Source organism: Pleurodeles waltl, chromosome 6, assembly GCF_031143425.1.
Source record: "Pleurodeles waltl isolate 20211129_DDA chromosome 6, aPleWal1.hap1.20221129, whole genome shotgun sequence".
Classification (NCBI taxonomy): domain Eukaryota; kingdom Metazoa; phylum Chordata; class Amphibia; order Caudata; family Salamandridae; genus Pleurodeles; species Pleurodeles waltl.
In genome coordinates this window covers 972799946-972820871 of record NC_090445.1, presented here as the reverse complement: position 1 = coordinate 972820871, position 20926 = coordinate 972799946, and the positions used below count along the sequence as shown (strand labels likewise).

Sequence of the window (20926 nt, the reverse complement as noted above, 5' to 3'; positions counted from 1 at the left end):
CACAGAAATTCACCAGTTATAGTTAGTAGCACTAACTATAACTTACGCCCCGCCATGCACTGCTTATGACCTCACATATGACATCACTCATGACATTTTCTATGACCTCATTTATGACATCACTTTGGGTCCAAACTGAGGTGACATGGTGTACAAAATAATGATGGATTGGGATGTGGCCTGAGTAATTTCTGCAGGCGGAGATTAATTAAAGCATTTCCTCTATCACTTTTTTGTACTCATTAGTGTACTACAATACCATATCATCCAGCCTGACCTCTGTAATCGCCTAATTCCAGGTTCACCCTATGATGCCAATGTTGCAGACTCCCACAAAGAACTACAGGAATTGCCAGCCACTTCCATTTTGTTTGAAACACTTGTTGTTCTGCAAAGAGTGGATGGCAGCCAGACATTCCTCAAAATAAGCATTAGTGTGGAGAACTTTCGATTTGGATGATAGCTCTGTATCACTTATGGCATTTGCACAGGAATCAATATTACAATTTTGAGGTTGTGTGAGATGAGCCAGTGACTGGACATGAAGGATTCGCACAAGGGCTACTTGGTCGGTGGCCCCTAGGCGATGGTATTTGGTTTAGAGTGGAATAGCTGAATGGAGGAGTAATGAGACCAAACTGATAGAAAAGTGTGATTCAGTTCAGGGTCCTTCTCGTAGTTCTGTTAAAGGCTACATGCTATTGAATGTTGCACATAGGTGCAAGAGGACCACATGTTTGTGATAACAGCAGCACGTTGTAATGAAAGTGGGCCTGCTCTTTTGTGCCATTTCACTTTCATTTCCAAATTAATTTTTAAATAGGAATATTAGAAATTGGGTTTCATTACCAAGATTCAATTTCAAGCCCGAACATGGAGTTCAGTTGTTAGATATTGCAATGAAGGTCTTTCACACACTTGGAAAGTACGGTGCCCAGAGTTTAATAAGAATGTGGACTCTTGGGCATAGCGGCGCTGGAATTATTTTTAGAGTGGCACTGTTGACCAGTGACAGCAACTCTTAAAATCATAAAGTTTTTGAAAACATCCAATTATTGCTGAACTAACTAGTAAGAAACAAGAACAAGCACCTTCCAGTTGAATAGTCTTAGATCTACCATAGACTTTTTTTTTTGTAAAACTGATCTGTAGTTGGGATGTTTGGCACACATTCCTGAATATATAGGCAAAACCGTGTAATGTTGTCATTTATAGTGAGCACATTCTCAATCATAACTGTATTCTAATAAATGGCAAAAAAAACATTCCAGTGCCTCTTCTCAGAGTATTTTGTAGGCCAGAGCTAGGCCTTAGCTGTTCTTCAGTTTTCTACCGTGTGTCAGGGATCCTGAAGATTATGTGCTTTTAACGCTTCCCAACTGAGGTAGAAGGCAGCACCCAAAAGGAAGTGCCCCAATCCGTAATATTCATCTCAAGTAATTCTTATTAGAATTACAATACACCAGAAATAATGGCAATCGGGCACATACGTAATGTGGCAGGATAAAACATTCATACTTTGCCCCAAGTAGAAATAATGCCTCAGTTTTGTACTGTGCAACGGAAAATGTTGCTGAGAATTCATGCAGTGGAACAATTCTCCTCAAAGGATTGGGACCTAATCAAGACCACAAATGTTGACCACAGGATGTTTTCTGGTCTGATTAGATTGTCTTTAATTATGTACTTCAAGTAAAGGCAACTAAATGATATTTTCAGTTTGGCTGCAAGAGGCTATGTTTGACCTTGGGGTAGGTTGGTGAAGTTGTGCTGCTGTCCTTGAATGTGTTCTGGACAGCCATGTTTTTCCTCGGAGTTTGATAATCCTGCCAGACAACTGGGAATTGCCTCTTGATATTCCTAGAAATCAAAGTTTAGATCTGATGTCAAACTCCAAAAATATCTCTTGCAAACACTTTAGCTAGAACAGCCTTCAAAAACCATTACCTTAAATAAGTACGTCAACAAAAAAATAAACCGGAGTATAATTCTTAATGCCATCTTAATTTACTGTTCTAATTTGGATCTAAGCATATTTGGAGGTAAGTGCTTGACAATGGTTTTGAGCTCAGGTCGAATTGTTTTTATGTGAGATTTATGAAAGGTCAGTATTTAGGTAGTTAATGTAGTAGGGTTTAGGTTTGCAGTCTCTTTTCATGTTCTTCCTTTGCCTAATGCACAAATGTCGGTAATTTTTCTTCAGATGAAAATCAGTCTTTCATTCAAACTTTCTCTCCCACACACTTTGAATAAAGAGGTGTTTCCTGCGCTCTCACATACTTTGCTGCATTAATTAATGTACCCCCAGTGACCCGTATGTAATCTGTATACAAAATGTGAGAAAATGAACCAAAAATCCGCATTTTCAAGGGAGCACTTGGGAAGAAACGTCATTTCATGGACCGCTTTCCATCAGAAAGGAAAAACGATTTTTAATTTCCTAGCACTAAGGCAGAGTGAGGAAATTAGAGAAATCCTGAAAAAATGTTTTTATACGTTTTTGCTGTCATGGAAAACGATTTCATGTGAAATGACTCCTGCCCGCACACGCCTGTGATGATGATGGCAATTTTGATGTAGGTTCCTAAACTCACCACATAATTCTCTTTTGGAGCATTAATGTGTAAACGCAAAGTGTGGATATGTTCTGAAAGGGATTGAAAATGTTTAATAATACCAATAAACTTGAGACTTTCCTTTTTTATTCTCTGTACATGCAATGACCACTTCTCTGACCCTTTCTCTGGGGAACACCCACTAGTTTAATATTGTGGAATTAACACACCTGTGATGGAATATATAATGGGCATACCCTTTCTTAAATATTTTTTCCTGATATGATATGAGGCTTTAGTGCGGAAATACTCTTTCACTTTATCTAATGCAGGCTTCTTTGCCAAATAGCTTGTGAGCTACAGGAAGCTCTCCAGCTACCTATCAGTAGCTCTCCTGTGTGCAGTCTTGACTTCTAAATTTGAAGCTTTTGCTTGGTTGACTTAATATTTGGAAACCAAAATTTAATAGTTTGTATTTGAGACGAGACGAAAATGTGTATATTTTCAGAACTCACAAAGCTAATATTTGGAGAAAAATGACTCTTTCCAAAATATATTTAAAGCCTATATTTGAGTGCAAATCATGTACCTATCAGAAGACTTATTACTAACAATGTTACCTTGATGGTCTGGCATTGCACCTATGGCTGTTATCTATTACTGATGTAAAAGCATTCCAAATTGATAAAGATTTGTTTTCCTATTTACTGCTGGCAACCCTTCTGATGCACGGAGGAGATAACTGCTGGTAATCGTGCATATGGTGACCACTAAGGTAATCTTGTCTGATGTGTTCACTATTATAAAACTAATTATAGTAGCTCAGGATGATATTCATTGAACAAAACTACTTCTTATTACAGAAAAGTTTGGAAACCCCTGATCTAATGCTTTGTTCAAAGATTGACACATTTGTGGCTGATGAGAACTATTGCCCCTGGCCTTAGAGTGCAGCCAGAGCATTGCTTACATTGAACATGCCTTTCAGAGTATGCACCTCTTGTCGCACAACTTTAGATTGGCCTAAAATTTTGCTGGTTCTGATTTTGTGAACATGGAATTTGTAAGCATAGGCCTGACTTATTTGCATGAATTAGTTTGACTTACATGTGTAACATGTTCTATGAATTCAGGACAGATGTTCCTGATACACAACTTAAACCACCTCTGGTAACCTAAACAATATAAGAGACATTTTTGTAATGTACGTACTTAAATATACTCGGCCCATAATCAGCACCAAGAATTAACTTTTAATTAACTGTTGAGTGTCAATTAATGCAATATCAGCATATTAGGTTCAAGTGCCTGCAGGGCAGGTCCAAGTGTACCAACAGCAGTAAAAATAATTTGTTCTCATCGTTGCAATACTGTGCTTTATTTGTACTTAATGTTGGGGACAGTGGTGGCTTGCAGGAGGGAAAAGGGGTGGTGCGGAGCGTGGCGGGGGCATGATGAAAACAAATAATCTTTTTTCTTTTTTTTAAACGTACTTTTTGCGCCGCACCTCTCCGATCTGCTCCTCTCCAGGACTGTAGGCACAGGCTCCCAAGCCTGCCCTGCGTCCAATCCTAATGCTGCTTTCATGCTGCCAGCAGCATGAAAGCAGCATTGGAATTGGATGGAGCACCCAGCCAGGGCACTCCGAGGCAGAGTAGAAGTCTTTGCCTGCTCTCTCCAACCCAGCAACACAGTGCCAGCATTGCTGGGTTGGAGAGAGCTCAATGCGCATGTGTGTTTGGCTGGACCGAGATGGCCGACCAAACATACCTGTGCATTAAGGGGGAGTGCTGTCACTCCTCCTTGTCCCCGTCACAGCCCCATGGCCCTGCCCCTTTTACTATAAAACGATAATAAACATAGTTTATTTTCGGTTTATAGTAAAAGGGCTGCAGCTGCTGCCGGCGGGGAGCAACAATCCTTTGCCATAGCGGAGGAGCCGCCTCTGGTTAGGGAGACATATTTTGAAACATTTAAAATCTTTAGGAATGATGCTAGGACTGTTTTTTCAACATGTGGATGGTTAGAGAACGCTTGTGGGGTCCCATTAGGCGTCACTGAAGGTCAGGAGATAATGCGACCCGCTTTGCAGCCAGACACATCACGCCCTGACTTGATAACATTCAATTACTAACATGTCATGACAAATACCAAATGCCTCCTTGATCCTTTTTCCTCTGGAAACCCCGCCCTGACTACTCGCTGCTTTGCCTGAGCTGCCGGGTTGGGTTCTGAAAACTGTGTCCAGAACGATCTAGAGATCAGAGCCGGGGGTTCCCCAGCGTGAAAGCTAGAATTGGTCTAGAGGTCCACATATGAATTTCATGGTGCCTGCAAGCATGACGGTGACTGTTTACAAGTCGCTGTACTCCAGACACAGGCTTGGGTGAAGGCAGTAGGTCCTAGACTGTTTTCTTGGACTCCGGATTTCTCCTCTGCCCCGAAACTGGCTAATCAAATAAAATATTATCAGTTCTTTTAGGCGGTTAGAAAGACGTTCGATCACACGGTATGTTCAATGTTATCTGTTGGCTTTCCATAATGCTTTAATGCATAGGTTTGGAGTCTGAGCCAGTGGGCATAAAAAATATTGATGTGAGCTTTCTGGAAACTCACAAATGGATTTAAGATGCTTAAATACCGTGTAGGTGGTGTGGAGAGGCTTTCCCACAGTGCCACGTGCTGCCTGCCAATCATGTGAATAACTCGTGCTGTTTGCAAATCAGGTCCATATACCCCGTGATGTCCTTTACCTCTGTCTCAGTCATTGCTGTCAGCGCCCCCGCTGCTAGCTCCCGGGTGAGCTACGTGTCGACCCCGCTCAGATTTCAGTGTCACTGCACCACCTCATACAGTGGTCAATGAAAATGTTGTTTTAGACTGTCCATGCTGTAGAAGATGCTTTAGTTTCATTTGAAAAAATAGAAAAAAATGGACTGAAAAAAGTACAGTTAAAAATATAGGCTGACGAAATATTGACCCTATCTACAAGCAAAAATATCAACCTGTTTTTAGATCCTAAGCCCTATTAAGTGATAGGGTTAGTTTACTGTTAGTGTAATACTCTTACCCTAGCACAAGCACATTTAGAGTGCAAGCGCTTGGTACCACTTCTCGGTGTGTATGCATGCTTGATGTTCTGCATTCTCTTTTCCCTTCTTATACCCTCGGTATTCCTGCTTCTGTCCAGCATTCAGTGACCCGCCATCAGTCTACCTCCTGTCATGGCATCTCCTGAAGTCCTTAGGATGGCTGCCTGCTGCTCTGCTCCTTCTGCACTAGGAAGGGAAGGAGCCAAGTATCCTTTCACATATCTCGATCCTAGTCTCTTTGTAAGTCCAAGACACAGCCTTGGCATAGCCTCTCCCCTGTTATCATAGCAGGGCCAATCAAAGCACAGAATCTGACTTCCAAGCAACCATCAGTCATACAGTACAGATAAAATGGAAAGCAACCGCACAAGCCCTTACCGAAAACCGGTACTGGACAGTTTCCTGGGCTGGATTCGTTGCCTTGCCATACTCGGTGCCAAATTAGATGTCTGTTGAACTACTTCATACATATGTCCGTCAGGGCTGATTCCAGACTGCTGGCTCTACTGATAATTAACATGGGGTACAGTTCTATCTATGTTAATGGCCCCAGCTTTTTCTCAGTCTCGGGAACAATTTTGCTTGTCCATTTATTAAGGTTCTCTGATTGTCCTCACGTAGTAGATGTTAGCCAACCACCTAAACTAAAACCACATAATGTAGGAAAGTCTTGTTCAATGCTGGACAGTACTGAACAACTTCTCAGTGGGTTACACACTGGCGTATCCCAGTTAAACTCCGGAAACTTTGCAATTAAATCTGGTAAAGTTATGTTATTACCATTTCAAGCAGCTCTAAAGATTTTTTTTTTCACTTCTGACTTTTAATCCATCAGTTTTCTGCTGCATAAACCTCCATTTCCTTGTGGCCTTGTGGAAGTGTGCTGTAATTCAGTATTCCCAATTTCAATGCTTCCAGACTGTCCTAGCCAGAGTCCCCCTGAATTTAATGGGACTATTTTTCATATGGTCTGCGCTCCTTGCTCTAACTAAATTTCCTTCAAAACTCCCTGCATTGTTCACCAGGCCTACTGTGATGCTATCCTTTGAATAGTAAAAAACCCCTTTCTCAGACATGAACTGACACCTAAGCTAATATCTGCCTCCATTGGCCAGTTGGTCATTTCTTCCTTTCCTATTACCAGGCAAGAACATTGAGCTTTCCAAGAGCTGAACTCCATGCCTACTATTCTTCATTTAGAATGTTTCCTTCTGATGTTCCAGATTACTACATCCGTGAAAACCTATGTTTGTGCCCCAAAGATTTTCTATTGAATTTTAGGCACTTTTCAAGGGCATGCCTTTCTGCCAGATTTTTTATTTATGAAGAGCCCAGGGAAGATTTAAATTTGGCTTTCGTTAAGATGTATGCTCATGGATTGCAGTTTTCAGAGCCCAGGAGTTCTTGTGTGGTATGTTTGTCAGTCCTAACTGCCTGATGTGCTCCCCTCGCATTAATTATAATGTAGTAAGCTTTTAATGATATAACCTTGGTTAACAAAACCCACGCCCCCCATTATATGTGATAGGAGAAGGTGAGACTCCTTCATAACTTGAGAGCCATTGGGACATCACACAGGACCCTCTGGGCTCTATGGGTTGTGGTGACAAAAACTGATTTCAAGGTCCCAACACCTCAATCGCTATTGTTTCGGGAGAAACTGCATGCACGTGCCATTTTAAGAAAGCTGTGCTGTCATTTTTTGTTTTGTAATGGCTTTACTACTCTTTTTCAGATTAATTGGGACAGCCATAGTCTATCTTAAGGAACTCTTAGGTGGCCAGAGTAGATCTCTTCCTTACAAAGGGGTGGCCCTTCTGAACGACAAAGGACAACCATGTGGGGTAAGAATCTCCATTTGTTTTATGTTTTTTACAGATTTGGTGTTGGATCACTCAGAGCCAGCAGCAAGTCTATTGAACTACCTCTTCAGCACCTTCAACTACCCCCCCACCCTTTCTTTGTTTACCCCGTCAACACTTCCTTGTCCTGGATATTTAGATGTATGCTATCCCCTTTGCTTTTATTTCCACCTATTTTATCTCCATTGTTTTTACTTTCTGCATATGACATTTCTGTTTGGTTTATTTCACTTTGCTTGTATGTGATCTGTTTCAAGAGTGTAAGCCAACAAATGTCAAGGATCCATGCATTGCTGTACTTCATAGGGTATGACGTTTGCTCACCTGTGCACGCTTAGGATGTTGCAAGCCCTGGAGTAGTTACCTGAGGTGATGAGGCACCTACCTATAGGCTGAGCAGACTTGTAGTGTCAGAAAGTAGTGGGGGGTGTCAGATATTCAAGTATGCACATTGGAGGAGGGCGTGCCTTATTTATTTAATAAGTGAGTAGTTTGATCAATATTGCTCAAAGTATTTTTTAATTTTCACCCGTGATTACAAATGGGATATTAATTCATTTTTAGTGGAAGCTCGCGTTTGTGCCTCAAATGGAATTACAACTTGATCTGAAATTGTTCCCAATAATTTCCAGCAGATAAAAACTTCGGCAAATATTGCAAAGTAACGGTTTACACACACTGAGATTGGTTAATGAAAATGCAATTTATAATCTTTCCCTGTTCAGAGGTGTCAGACTTGGAATTGGGTGCAATTTCTGCACATGCTAATTACACCATCCACTGCCGAGATTTATGACTTGAATGTAATCGGGGTCCCCGTGTTAACATTACGAGAGTGGCAACCTCTCACATTACAGCAACTTCTTGAACAAACATTGCTCTGCTAAAAGCACTGTAGTTTCTTTACTTGTTCTTGCATCCATCATTTCTTGGCCTGTTCCTGCATTACATAAGATATTGCCTCTATGGGAACTCAAACTTGTGTGATCCATTGAGGAATTTGGCTGCAAATGCAGTGCACAGCACTTCTGTTCTGTTTACTCGTTGTCATTATTTTCAAGGGACGATTTCACAGCTGCTGCTTAGGCCACGCCTCTCGTGTGCTTGCATTATTGTTTGGTGCATTGTGCCTTTCCTGTGTGCATGATGGGAGATTCCATGGCTGATTGCTGTGCAAGGGAGATGCCAGACAAGGAAAATACCCACACTTTGAACCGTATCTTGAATTGTACTGGGTGAGCAAGCGGAATGATCTGTGACTGCCCCCCCACACAGACACTTAATCATTACTAGGACCCAGGGACCCCCAGTGAATCATTAATGGAATTTGAGGACCCACTACTAAGTCACTACTGGAAGTCGTGACTTTTCAATGATTGAAATGTAAAACAATACATAAAAATACAGAAACAAGCATTCTTCAAACAAATACCATGGTGGAATATTTAATTTAATTCCCAAACCATTATTTTAAAAAATACAATTTTAATGAGGTTAGAGCTTTTCTAAATTCAGTTTGGGCCACTTGTCATCCACAGTCTATTCTGCTTGATGCACTTGCACTGCACCGCTACCACAACTCTGTCTGAGGATACTAGCTACATTTTTAGCCTCCAGGTTCACACACCTTCACATTAACAGGATGTTTTAAACTTTTCAGCTTAAAATGTTGCTTCTTCCTTTACATACACTTTACTCGTCTGTTAATATTTAATTTTCATAAGCCCCTTGAGTAGGCTGTGTGAAACCCCAGTTGTCCACGACCATAGGTTAAGAACCACTGATCTAACCCAACATAGCCTAGTAGGTTTTAGTAGTTTTTGGGAAGTTACTACCTCTTCAACGCACCCCTTAGCCCCAGGAAATATTTGAGCCAATTGGGCCAAATAGACATTTCTCAAAGAATATTGCAATAACGCCAATAGGAAATTGAGTTTACATCCCAGATATAAACTAAAACTTCAGGAGCTACCTGTTGACAATGACATTTCCCGGAGAGACTGGGGAGTCAATCCTTCGTGAAACAGTGAAAAATAGGACCACATTGTGCTATTTACAGTACATACTTCAAATTAATTGACTAAGCATTAATTGGCTTTACAGGTAGTTTTAAGGGGCCCATCATGAAATATCCTTAAACTGTGGAGGTGTGCCAGATAGGTCTCATCATCCACTGAAACCTCTGAGGCCCTAATAGAGCTTGGTAGCGAAATGGAGCATTGGCCAGCAGGCTGTCCTACAATCAGACATTTTACCAACAGTTCAAATGATCAGCTATACAATTTGACATGACCTCCTGCCATTTACAATATAGGACTGATGGCATTTTTCACTTTCCATCCTCTTTCATTTTCCCCACACTCCTTTTCCAAGGAGATTATCAACCATATTTTACTACTGATGATCTCATTGTGGATGAAGGGGAGTAAACATGAACAGCCTTGCTAAGCTAGAGAGCAGGATAGTGCTTCAAATAAATCATATGCAAAAACAACAGATGATGGACCGAATGCAGAGCAAATCAAACATTCACCCTCTGTCAAAAATCTGGGTTTAATCCATCACCCTAAGTGTACCGTGTATGCCCAAACATGGGTCCGGGGCTCACTATGCTACTGGAATCAAGCTAGCCTGGCTGATGAAGGGTGATACCCTGAACCCAGTTCCAGGATGCTTGTTTCTGGTCCAGGGAGGACTTGGCTTGGTAGTTGGAGCTGGACTGTTTCCATGAGGAACAGAGTCATGACTGATTTGCATATGACTGGGTCTAAACTGGCATGGTGAGCAAAAAACCGATGGATTAAACCCAGATCTTTGTTTGCATTGTTCAGCATTCCATTCATCATCTGTTCATTTTGACAGAAGTCAAGGGCCTAGAACCCATAGCGGCCTTTTGGCTTTCAGAGATATTAAGTGTGCAGAGTGCAGATATGTCCTTATGGTTGCACTGATCTCCGAGTTCTGGCCTCACACAGCAATGCCGATCATAATGTCACTAGATGATTTGTCTCCACTTGAAATAACAGCCGTAGCAGCAACTACTGCAATCGCTGGTGAATTTTCCTGAGGAAAGCATTTCATCCCAAATGCAAGTATTTTATTTTGAATAAATGGATTTGATTCTTTAGATTTTTCACTTGTCCTTCAATACTACGTTTTTTAATTTTCGCCTGCGCAGCGCTTGTGCAGTGCTTGCAAAATCTGTGTTTAAAAAAAAATATTTAAAGGTTTGAACCTGCCCAATACTTACCTGAACTTACTATTAGTCCAATCCATTGCTGCTCGATTTTACTTGCTTCTCATTGGCCAGCACGTCGTGCACATCATCATCTGCATTTACTTCCTGATCTTCCAGTTCCCGCTTTTGCTCCTTCCGGTCACTCACATTGGCTGCTAAGTGTGTCCTTCCACTAAGTACTCATTCGCCAGGTACTATTTTTTTTTTTTTTTTTTCACAACAGCCACTGTTCCACCCTCAGTGCCCAGCCACTACGATGACCCCTTGAGCTGTCTCGTTGGGTTTACTGTGTGCAACATTCTCCCCTGCCTTGCCGCTTCCCAGCCCTTGTGTTGGAGGACTAGAGTGGACCTAGGGTGTCGTGCAGCGTTCCCCACCTTGCTGCTGCCCAGCACTTGTGATTGTGGACCGGACTGGTTTTAAGGGATTGTGTAGCGTTCCCAGCCTTGTTTTTCTTTTTTTTGTTGTTGTTCTTTCTCCCTCATTTTCTTTGTTCTTCTTTCCCTGACATCAGTTTCCCCTCATCATTGTGATTGATCTCTTGTATTTGCTTGTAATAAATGGACATGAAAAGCAGAATTTGTAAATGCGTGACAGTAGCAAACGTGCCATCTTGGTAATAATTACAAGCATTTTGGAGGTATTAAGCTATGTAAAATGAAACTTATGTATTTCAGCATGAAATGTCTGTATTTTCAGAAATTGGCAAACCAACGTTTCACACGAAAGGATTCTGTTAATGAAATATATTTTAAAGCTGGCATTTGAAGTTCGGAAGACTTTTTTATGACTTGGTTGCTTTGTACATGATCCGACTTTAGCTGCGGTGTTATTGCGTGCGGGAACGCATTATACATATTTATTGAAAGTTTTCATGATATCCTGATTCCGGTCTGAGGCCTAAGCTTGTACAATCGGAGCACCATTTCAGATGCTATTAATTTTTATTTAATTAGCCAGTAGCATTTCTCTATGATCCTGAGGAAGTTACCTAGCACTGGTGACAAAATGGTGAACTAACACGATCACATAATATGCTGCATTACTTCACATTTCATACCTCATAATTTAGTCAACACTGCTGCACAATCGGTTCTTCCATTGCAGCATAATTCTAGTGATTATGCTGTTAAGGATGGTGCACTTAGCCAAACCACCCCCGAACCCCATCATCGCAAGAAGTGAACACTGAAGTTTTATTTTCTTTCAGTTTGAAGTGTTAGCTTGTGGCTTGTTAGACAACCACCTGAGTGCCTGGATGAATGGGGAGGGTGTGTTTTTTATTGTTTTCTTTTTAAGGGGGAATGGCAAGGGGAGGGCTTCCTTGTGTGCTACGTTAAAGGCAACTTGTGTGAGGAAAGCTTAACGTCAGGTGGGTGGCAAAGGCCATGTGGGCCTCTCTGCTTCTACCGATATTTCCTGTTCATCCAACTGAATCCAAGGCTCAAGTCCTAGCAGAGCAACATGCTTCATGCGATCTTGTTTTATTTGAAGCCAGCAGCTCGCGCTACAGTGCAACATGTAAACAATATTGACAGAGCTAATAGATTTCGCATAGGCTAAGCCTATTGGCTTTGACAATGATTGCAGCTGCTTGCACGTTTAAGTAGGTCATGCCTACCAGCTTGGTATCAAATGTACATATACAGGGAGTGCAGAATTATTAGGCAAATTGTATTTTTGAGGATTAATTTTATTATTGAACAACAACCATGTTCTCAATGAACCCAAAAAACTCATTAATATCAAAGCTGAATATTTTTGGAAGTAGTTTTTAGTTTGTTTTTAGTTTTAGCTATGTTAGGGGGATATCTGTGTGTGCAGGTGACTATTACTGTGCATAATTATTAGGCAACTTAACAAAAAACAAATATATACCCATTTCAATTATTTATTATTACCAGTGAAACCAATATAACATCTCAACATTCACAAATATACATTTCTGACATTCAAAAACAAAACAAAAACAAATCAGTGACCAATATAGCCACCTTTCTTTGCAAGGACACTCAAAAGCCTGCCATCCATGGATTCTGTCAGTGTTTTGATCTGTTCACCATCAACATTGCATGCAGCAGCAACCACAGCCTCCCAGACACTGTTCAGAGAGGTGTACTGTTTTCCCTCCTTGTAAATCTCACATTTGATGATGGACCACAGGTTCTCAATGGGGTTCAGATCAGGTGAACAAGGAGGCCACGTCATTAGATTTCCTTCTTTTATACCCTTTCTTGCCAGCCACGCTGTGGAGTACTTGGACGCGTGTGATGGAGCATTGTCCTGCATGAAAATCATGTTTTTCTTGAAGGATGCAGACTTCTTCCTGTACCACTGCTTGAAGAAGGTGTCTTCCAGGAACTGGCAGTAGGACTGGGAGTTGAGCTTGACTCCATCCTCAACCCGAAAAGGCCCCACAAGCTCATCTTTGATGATACCAGCCCAAACCAGTACTCCACCTCCACCTTGCTGGCGTCTGAGTCGGACTGGAGCTCTCTGCCCTTTACCAATCCAGCCATGGGCCCATCCATCTGGCCCATCAAGACTCACTCTCATTACATCAGTCCATAAAACCTTAGAAAAATCAGTCTTGAGATATTTCTTGGCCCAGTCTTGACGTTTCAGCTTGTGTGTCTTGTTCAGTGGTGGTCGTCTTTCAGCCTTTCTTACCTTGGCCATGTCTCTGAGTATTGCACACCTTGTGCTTTTGGGCACTCCAGTGATGTTGCAGCTCTGAAATATGGCCAAACTGGTGGCAAGTGGCATCGTGGCAGCTGCACGCTTGACTTTTCTCAGTTCATGGGCAGTTATTTTGCGCCTTGGTTTTTCCACACGCTTCTTGCGACCCTGTTGACTATTTTGAATGAAACGCTTGATTGTTCGATGATCACGCTTCAGAAGCTTTGCAATTTTAAGAGTGCTGCATCCCTCTGCAAGATATCTCACTATTTTTGACTTTTCGGAGCCTGTCAAGTCCTTCTTTTGACCCATTTTGCCAAAGGAAAGGAAGTTGCCTAATAATTATGCACACCTGATATAGGGTGTTGATGTCATTAGACCACACCCCTTCTCATTACAGAGATGCACATCACCTAATATGCTTAATTGGTAGTAGGCTTTCGAGCCTATACAGCTTGGAGTAAGACAACATGCATAAAGAGGATGATGTGGTCAAAATACTCATTTGCCTAATAATTCTGCACTCCCTGTATGGTCTTCTAATAACATAGCAACATGCCTACCCCCTATGCAGCACTTCACCTATATGGAACACATGGCCTATCATTATACATTTGTGCGAATGTGCAGCACATAGCCTCAGTGTCATACAGTAATTTCTAGCCGCACCATAGCACTTTGTTTTTATTTACTTTGATCTATGTTGCACAGTACTTAAAAAAAACATTGACAACGCCAACAGTCTTACTTAGGTGTAACCTATTGGCTGTGAGTGCTTGCAAAATCGCTTGTAAATAAAACAAGCGTTGGCAAAGCCAATAAGTTTAGCCTTTGTTTCTTTTCTCTGCCTTTTTATTTTACTCTCCAACTGGATTACAAATATTAGAAAAATATTATAATAATGTTTGCTTGAAATTTGATAAACCTTTAATAATTGTTTATGCTGTAGGTTAAAATAATAAACAGCAACATAAACAATTATTAATGCTTAACTCCTAACAGAGTAACCCTATATTGCTATCTTTTGTATTATGCGAGCAAAAGACGCATGAGCTACACTACTCTTCAAATGTAAAGCACAATAAAAGAAAGTCCAGCTCACGTAAATCTAATAATGTCTTTAAGACTGACCTAGTTAGAAAAAAGGTAATGGTCATTAGATGTTTCTAAAACACTTTTCAATGTATTAAGTGGCCATTTAAAAAAATAAAATTAATCCTTGTTTAACGATAATAAGACTACTATGTAGAACATCCCTCTGAGCAAGAGGTGGACACAGTTCATCTTACTGATGACCATGTTTAAATTATCCTGAAATATAAGAAATCAGCACACCAATTGGAAGAGGGATTTTGATGTGGAAGAGGGTTTTTGATGTGAAACCTTTTAATAATGTATATGCATTTAATAAAATATTCCCTCCGAACAAAATGGATATTTAATCTATTTAAATTGAGGTATCCTCCACCAAAAAGCATCAAGGAGATGCCACAAACCGATGACTCGCAGCCAAGCAGCCAGTCGTTCATGGTGATCCTCAGTACAGATGCAGACCATGCTCACCACTGTGCTTTGGATATACACCTAATAAAGACATCTGCGTCCTAACTTTCACTGTGCCACACATGGTTACTTAAGCACGTTTTTGTTTTTGGTTGTACTGTGTGACTCCAGGGGCCTCCCAATACTTGTAAAGCCTCTAGCAGTGCTACTTATCCTTTTTTTACTTTGTCATGTTTCCTACAGAAACCCAAATAGCCTCAGCCTGCCATTTACTGAGGAACAGAATTCTGATAACATCTCTGCACCTGAGATACGTGCCCAGCTACACAAACCTAGCTGGTGCCTAGGGCAGCATGGTAGGCCAGCAGAGGCACGAGAAAACCAGCTGTTCTATCTCTCTAGAAATGCGAGGTTTACTGCTCCAATTCTTTTCGTTCTGCTGTCAACCTGTGGGTCAGTGGATCACAAGCTGTAGTGAATTACCGGAGATCGGATCGATACATTCAGGATCACTTTTGACTGCATCCAGTCTTGTCTCATTAGTGGTAAAGACAAACGGCTTCATCCTGTCTGGATCAAACGGAGTGACGTGTGGTGTTTTGGCTTATCACATTTTCCCCACTCCTGTTCAATATGTGGTATGCTCTTTGGCAAAGCTGATTGAAAAACACATCTGCATTCCCTAAATCACAAGGCTGTAAATCCCATCATATGGCTATCGAATGGGTCAGAGGCCCAAGGCAGTCATGAGATCATCATTAACTGGTTCAGTACCGAGGACGGCTCCAAGACATCTGCCACACTGGCCCTCATGTGCTAAGGATGACTCCAAGCTGTCCTTGTACACAATTTAATTGAACTAAAATGGCCCTCTGGAGCAGGGGGAAGAGCTTCCCCAGGCACTAAGCCTACTCACACAAGTGGGTACCATTTTTATTTGAGAGATTTAGGAGAACACAGAATAGTAGATGTTATTACCAATTATATTTCTCTGCATTTGCACCTCCGTAATGTAAGACTGTGTGTAAGAAAGAAGTCATTTGTGAGAAATGCCCTCTAATCCCCATGCTAGTATGGGTATACACACACTCAGAGATGTGAAAATACCCCATACTTCTAAACTCCATGTCTTGTGCCCATTTTAGAAATATATAGGTTTCCTTGATACCTATTTTTCACCATTTATATTTTACCGTATGAACTGATTTACACCACGTAGACAATGAAAAACCATTGCAGGGACAGCTCAGGTATTGCTTCTGGGTACGACGAGTTCTTGGAAAACCTACAGACCCAATAGATCCTTGCAACTAGAACGGTTGAGCATATATAATGGTGTCTTACTTTTGTAAATCAGCCACCGTGATGAGAAGATACGAATGAAAACGTTATCGCAAATGCCTGTTTTTTTTTCCCTACTAATTTCCTTTTTTTTAATTTTTTTTTTTTTTTTTTTTTTTTTTTTTTTTATTCAACACTTAGTTTCCTTGGGAAAATCTTGAAGGATCTACAAATTACCCCTTGCTGAATTTAGAATTTTGTCTAGGTTTCCAAAATGTATAGCTTTCCGGGATCCACCCTGGGTTTTTTTTTTGTTAAATCTGTTTATTGGTATTTTAAGTTGGATAAAACATACATATAAAATATCTCTGTGTAAGTGATCTGTTACATATCGTTATCTGGCTGTTATATATTCACGCACAGCGGATAAAGATTATAGTTGTGGAGAAGGAAAACCTATATCTTCTCCAGTCAGGCATTACCCATTAACGATAGTACGGGGTAAGTAGGGCGGTGTATCATGCGTGAATCCGATGTTGAGAGACATTGTATTACATTTATACTTAATACATAATAGAGAAAGTCAGAGTTACATGAGCTAATAATTGAGTATACACAATTCTATAAATAGATACATTATGGGGTGTACTGTAGTCCAAGACAGGAAAAATATATAATGAGCAACAGGAACTCATAAGGTCTAAAGGAAAAAAAACAAACTGTGAAAACAACAATAGAGAGCTACTTGGTGAAGAGGGGGTGCATCGGCGCACGATTTGGATAGGTACATCATCGAGGGGGGTGCAATAGTTTGACGTGAAATAATTACGATCGGAGAGGGTGAGGGGGGGAGAGGGAAACAAATTATGCGATACAGTGATTGTAAGGTCGGGATGGAATGATGTGAGGAGGCAGCGAGTTCAGAGCGCGAGAGCTGCTGTTGGGTCGGGACCGTGGAGCTGACACATATGATTAATTTAGCTAGGGTTGGATGAGGTGTCCGCACAAGGTGAAGCGATGGGGGCTGGAGCGGCCAATTTATCTTCTACTTTCACTAGATACGTGTCCCATAGTGGAATCCCACCTTCGCCCCCACGTTTGCGGTTGTCATATTCAAGTGCTTGTGCTTCAATTGTAGCCCAGTGTAGGACCCCTCGAAGCCACTGCGATATATCAGGAGGTTTCGGGCCTTCCAGTTCATAGCAATCAAGCATTTAAAGAGGATAAGGGTGAGATCCACAAACTTTAAATAATACTTGGACAATTTGGATCTGCGAGTTATCAGAGGCATAGCAGTGGGTCTAATGGGATGGGGACGTCTACAATATCGGAAATATGTTACACAACGTGTGCCCAGGTGAGGAACACATCAGCGCATTCCCATGTCATATGTAGGAAGGTGGCATTGTTTTGGCCGCATCGTGGGCATACCGAGAGAGCTCCCGGAAATATTCGATGCAGTCTGTGGGGGGACAGGTAAGTTTGATGGATGTAATTGAAGTGTGTAAATTTCAGTCTGGCATTCCGGGATACGTATTTGCCTTGTTGTAAGGCCATCGTCCATTGGGGATCTGTGAGGGTCACTCCCAGGCTCTGGTCCCATCTAGGTCTACTATGGGAGTGGGGAACTACAGTTGTGTCTCTCAATAGGGCATATAAATTAGTAATTGCTTTACTTTACCCCGTCCTAGTCAATAAATGGTGGAGTATGGCGTGGGTTGGAGGTTCCAAGGAACCAAGGCACCACATTTGTCGAACTACAGCCTGTAGAGCTGCATAGGCTAGGAATTGTCTGGGTTCTAGATGATAGAGGGTACTGAGTGTCTGGAAAGTATGTAGTTTCCCATCTTGAAACAACTCAACGACGCGAGACAACACTCCCTCGCGCCACACGTGAAAATTATATAGTCGCTGGAGGTCATGAATCTGGGGCAGTTCCCAGATTGGGAGCTCCGGGGAGTAGGGAGATCACTGTCGACGTCTGTGAATAAACTTAACCCAAGTGGCTTTCGCCGTGCGAAGGAGCAGGCCCACGCGTATGCCGGGTTGAGGACGGTCAAGGAGCCAATGCAGTACCTCCGCGCCACCTGTCAGCTGGCGAATCATGGTCCCCTCTATGGAAGGGGTCTCTGATAGCCACGTCATAAGCCAGTGGAGTTGAGCCGCAGCGTAATAACGGCACAAATCCGGAATCTCCATACCCCCATCCTGAGTTGGGTGGTGTAGTATATCGAGGGATACCCGTTTGCGGCCTAAGCCCCAGATGAGAGAGGTCAATAAACTGCGTGCTGCTGCGAAAAAAGGTCGCCCCGGGAAGAATGGAAGGGCCATGAAGAGATATAAGAACCGGGGAAGTATTAGCATTTTGGCAATAGCCGCTCTACCCATTGGGGAGAGAGGCAGACGCAGTCAGAAGGGCATGGACCCACGAATGGAAGAGAGCACTATATTATAATTGCCTTCCACAAAATCAGTGGTAGTGTGATATATATGTACACCCAGATAGCGGAAGCTGTCTGCCACCCACGGAAGTCTGTCCTGAGGAGACGTCCAGGATGCAGCGTTGCTTTCTTTGCAGAGGGGGAACATACAGGACTTACTCCAGTTCACTCGGAGGCCGGACAACTCGATGAATTGGTCTAATAAGAGGAATAAATCGGCTAGGGCAGCAGTCCTATCACGTAGATAAATTAGTACGTCATCAGCATATAAAGAAGTAATGTGCCAGTTACCATCGGCCCACAAGCCCCACGCGGTTTCCTCCTGCCGAAATCGTATAGCAAGAGGTTCCATCGCCAGGGCGAAGAGTATTGGTGATAGGGAGCATCCCTGACGAGTCCCCCTTTGAATGGGGACCACCCTGGGTTTCATACCCAATTCCACCACAAACTGGAAGGAGGTTGAAAACACAAAAAACTTGGGAAATATGGGCTATCTCCAAGTAAAATGCCAAAACTGTGGTAAAAACAAAATTGAGGGTGCTCCAGGTTGGTCTTATGCTCACAAAGAAGCTGGGCCTTCTCAATGTCCTACTGAAGTGTTCTATATTCATCTAGACCACATATGCCCAAGGCAGAATATTCAGGAGGTGTGAAGTCCTGGATGACGACAGACCACTGCTTGCTCCTCTTTAAACCACTTAAACTAAGGTTGTGTCAGTTGCTCCCAGGGGATGCTCAAATGTCAGAAATGCCTCCCTCAACATCTATGGCTGGTATCATTCCTCCCTCACTATACCCTCAAGGCTTTGTTTGTCTAAGACAAGTCCCAAGATGATGGATCTGGGCTATCATAGGGTTTTTGTGTCCGATTTCTTCAGCCGTCTTCAACATTTTCCCTGCCCGAGCCAAGCTTGGGCGGAGTTGATGGTCTGTGTTACTTGCTCTCGTCTTTGCAAAACTGTTGGATGCATAGCTTTTTTCAGGCTACTTTCCTGATCGCCTCCATGCTTCACATGTGCCTTTTTGGAAATGGAGATGGAGTGGGATTGAGGGCAGATTTATACTCCATTAACACAGCATAATGTTCTTATGCGAAATGTCGCTTCTAGCATACTCCGGAATTCTTTGAGCTATGTTTGTGTTATGGTAATGATTGGTTCCAATATATGGAAGATGGATTTATGGCGATCGTTTTGCTCTGGGAGCCAAGATTTTCTCTTCTATGTTTGTTTTATTTTTACTTTTTTAGCCTTTTGATCCGTAAACCGTAATGACAATTTTGAATTGAGAGCAGTGTACAATTATTAGATGATAATGGTAAAATATTTCACATTTTACCTGCAGACCTCGGGTTATTTTATGTTTTCTCTGGAAGTGGAGCTATTCTTTTCCCTTTCTTCCCGAGTGGTTGTTTCATTTTTACACTCTGCTTTTCATTTTTTATATTTCCTTTGGCCTCTTCAGTTTTCTCCTGTTGTGCATCTATTGTTAGCCTGATTGTACTGCGCCTGGTAAGATAAGTGTGCGAGGGATCAGTTGCTGCCCAGTAATGACTTCTGCTAGGCATCCAGGAGCAAGTGCACCCATTTTCCTTAAGGCCCCGTGTCCTTGTGATGCCGCTAGTAGTGTGTGATTGTGTGTGCGCGCATATGTATGTGTGTGTGTATGTGTATATATATATATATTATATATATTATATATGTTTTTGGCTCCGGGGGTGCAGTTCTTACCACTGCAGAGTGGACAGAAGCTAGGTGCACATACAATCACAGACTGCAGCCGCCTTCGAATATAGCAATGGACGAAAGCGGGCTGCAAGTGGACAAGTGCTTGCCTAGATGGGGATTTTCCAAATGAACATGACTGAAGGGATGAAGGTCAAAACTCAAGTAACCGGTTTGGGCTGTGCTTCGTAAAGAAACGTAGGAGGACTTCACTGGGTCGGGAGTCAGTCTTATCAATTATCGGGAAGTGCAGTAATATTTGAATAGTGCCCTGTCTTATTTACACATCACAGAAAAGCTCTTGGCTGGCTGCCCATTAAGAGGAGCATGATTTGTTTGCTTTTTCCTTTGCATATTTTAAGTTTCCGCTACTGCTGAAGGGTTTCCTTTTCCAGTGCTTAGAAACTGGGGGGCATTGTTTGGTGCGGCACATGAAATAACATTATCTGTCGTTTTAGCGACGGAGCCTAACGTTTAATTGAAAACACAAAAACGTTTTCCAGATAAAAAGCTTGTCGAATGTTACTCTGGCTTCCCATAAGATATTGCTT

General features: G+C 42.0%; 1 protein-coding gene across 6 annotated transcripts in view; it reads left to right on the top strand.

Moving 5' to 3' along the window:
- The window catches only part of MYOF (myoferlin), a 686313-nt gene that overhangs the window by 149734 nt on the left and 515653 nt on the right, over positions 1-20926 (top strand). For all 6 annotated transcript variants that reach the window (XM_069239822.1, XM_069239820.1, XM_069239821.1 and 3 more), the window contains exon 4: positions 7383-7491. In XM_069239822.1, the coding sequence (XP_069095923.1) occupies positions 7383-7491 (109 nt within the window). The remainder of the gene's footprint in view (positions 1-7382; positions 7492-20926) is intronic.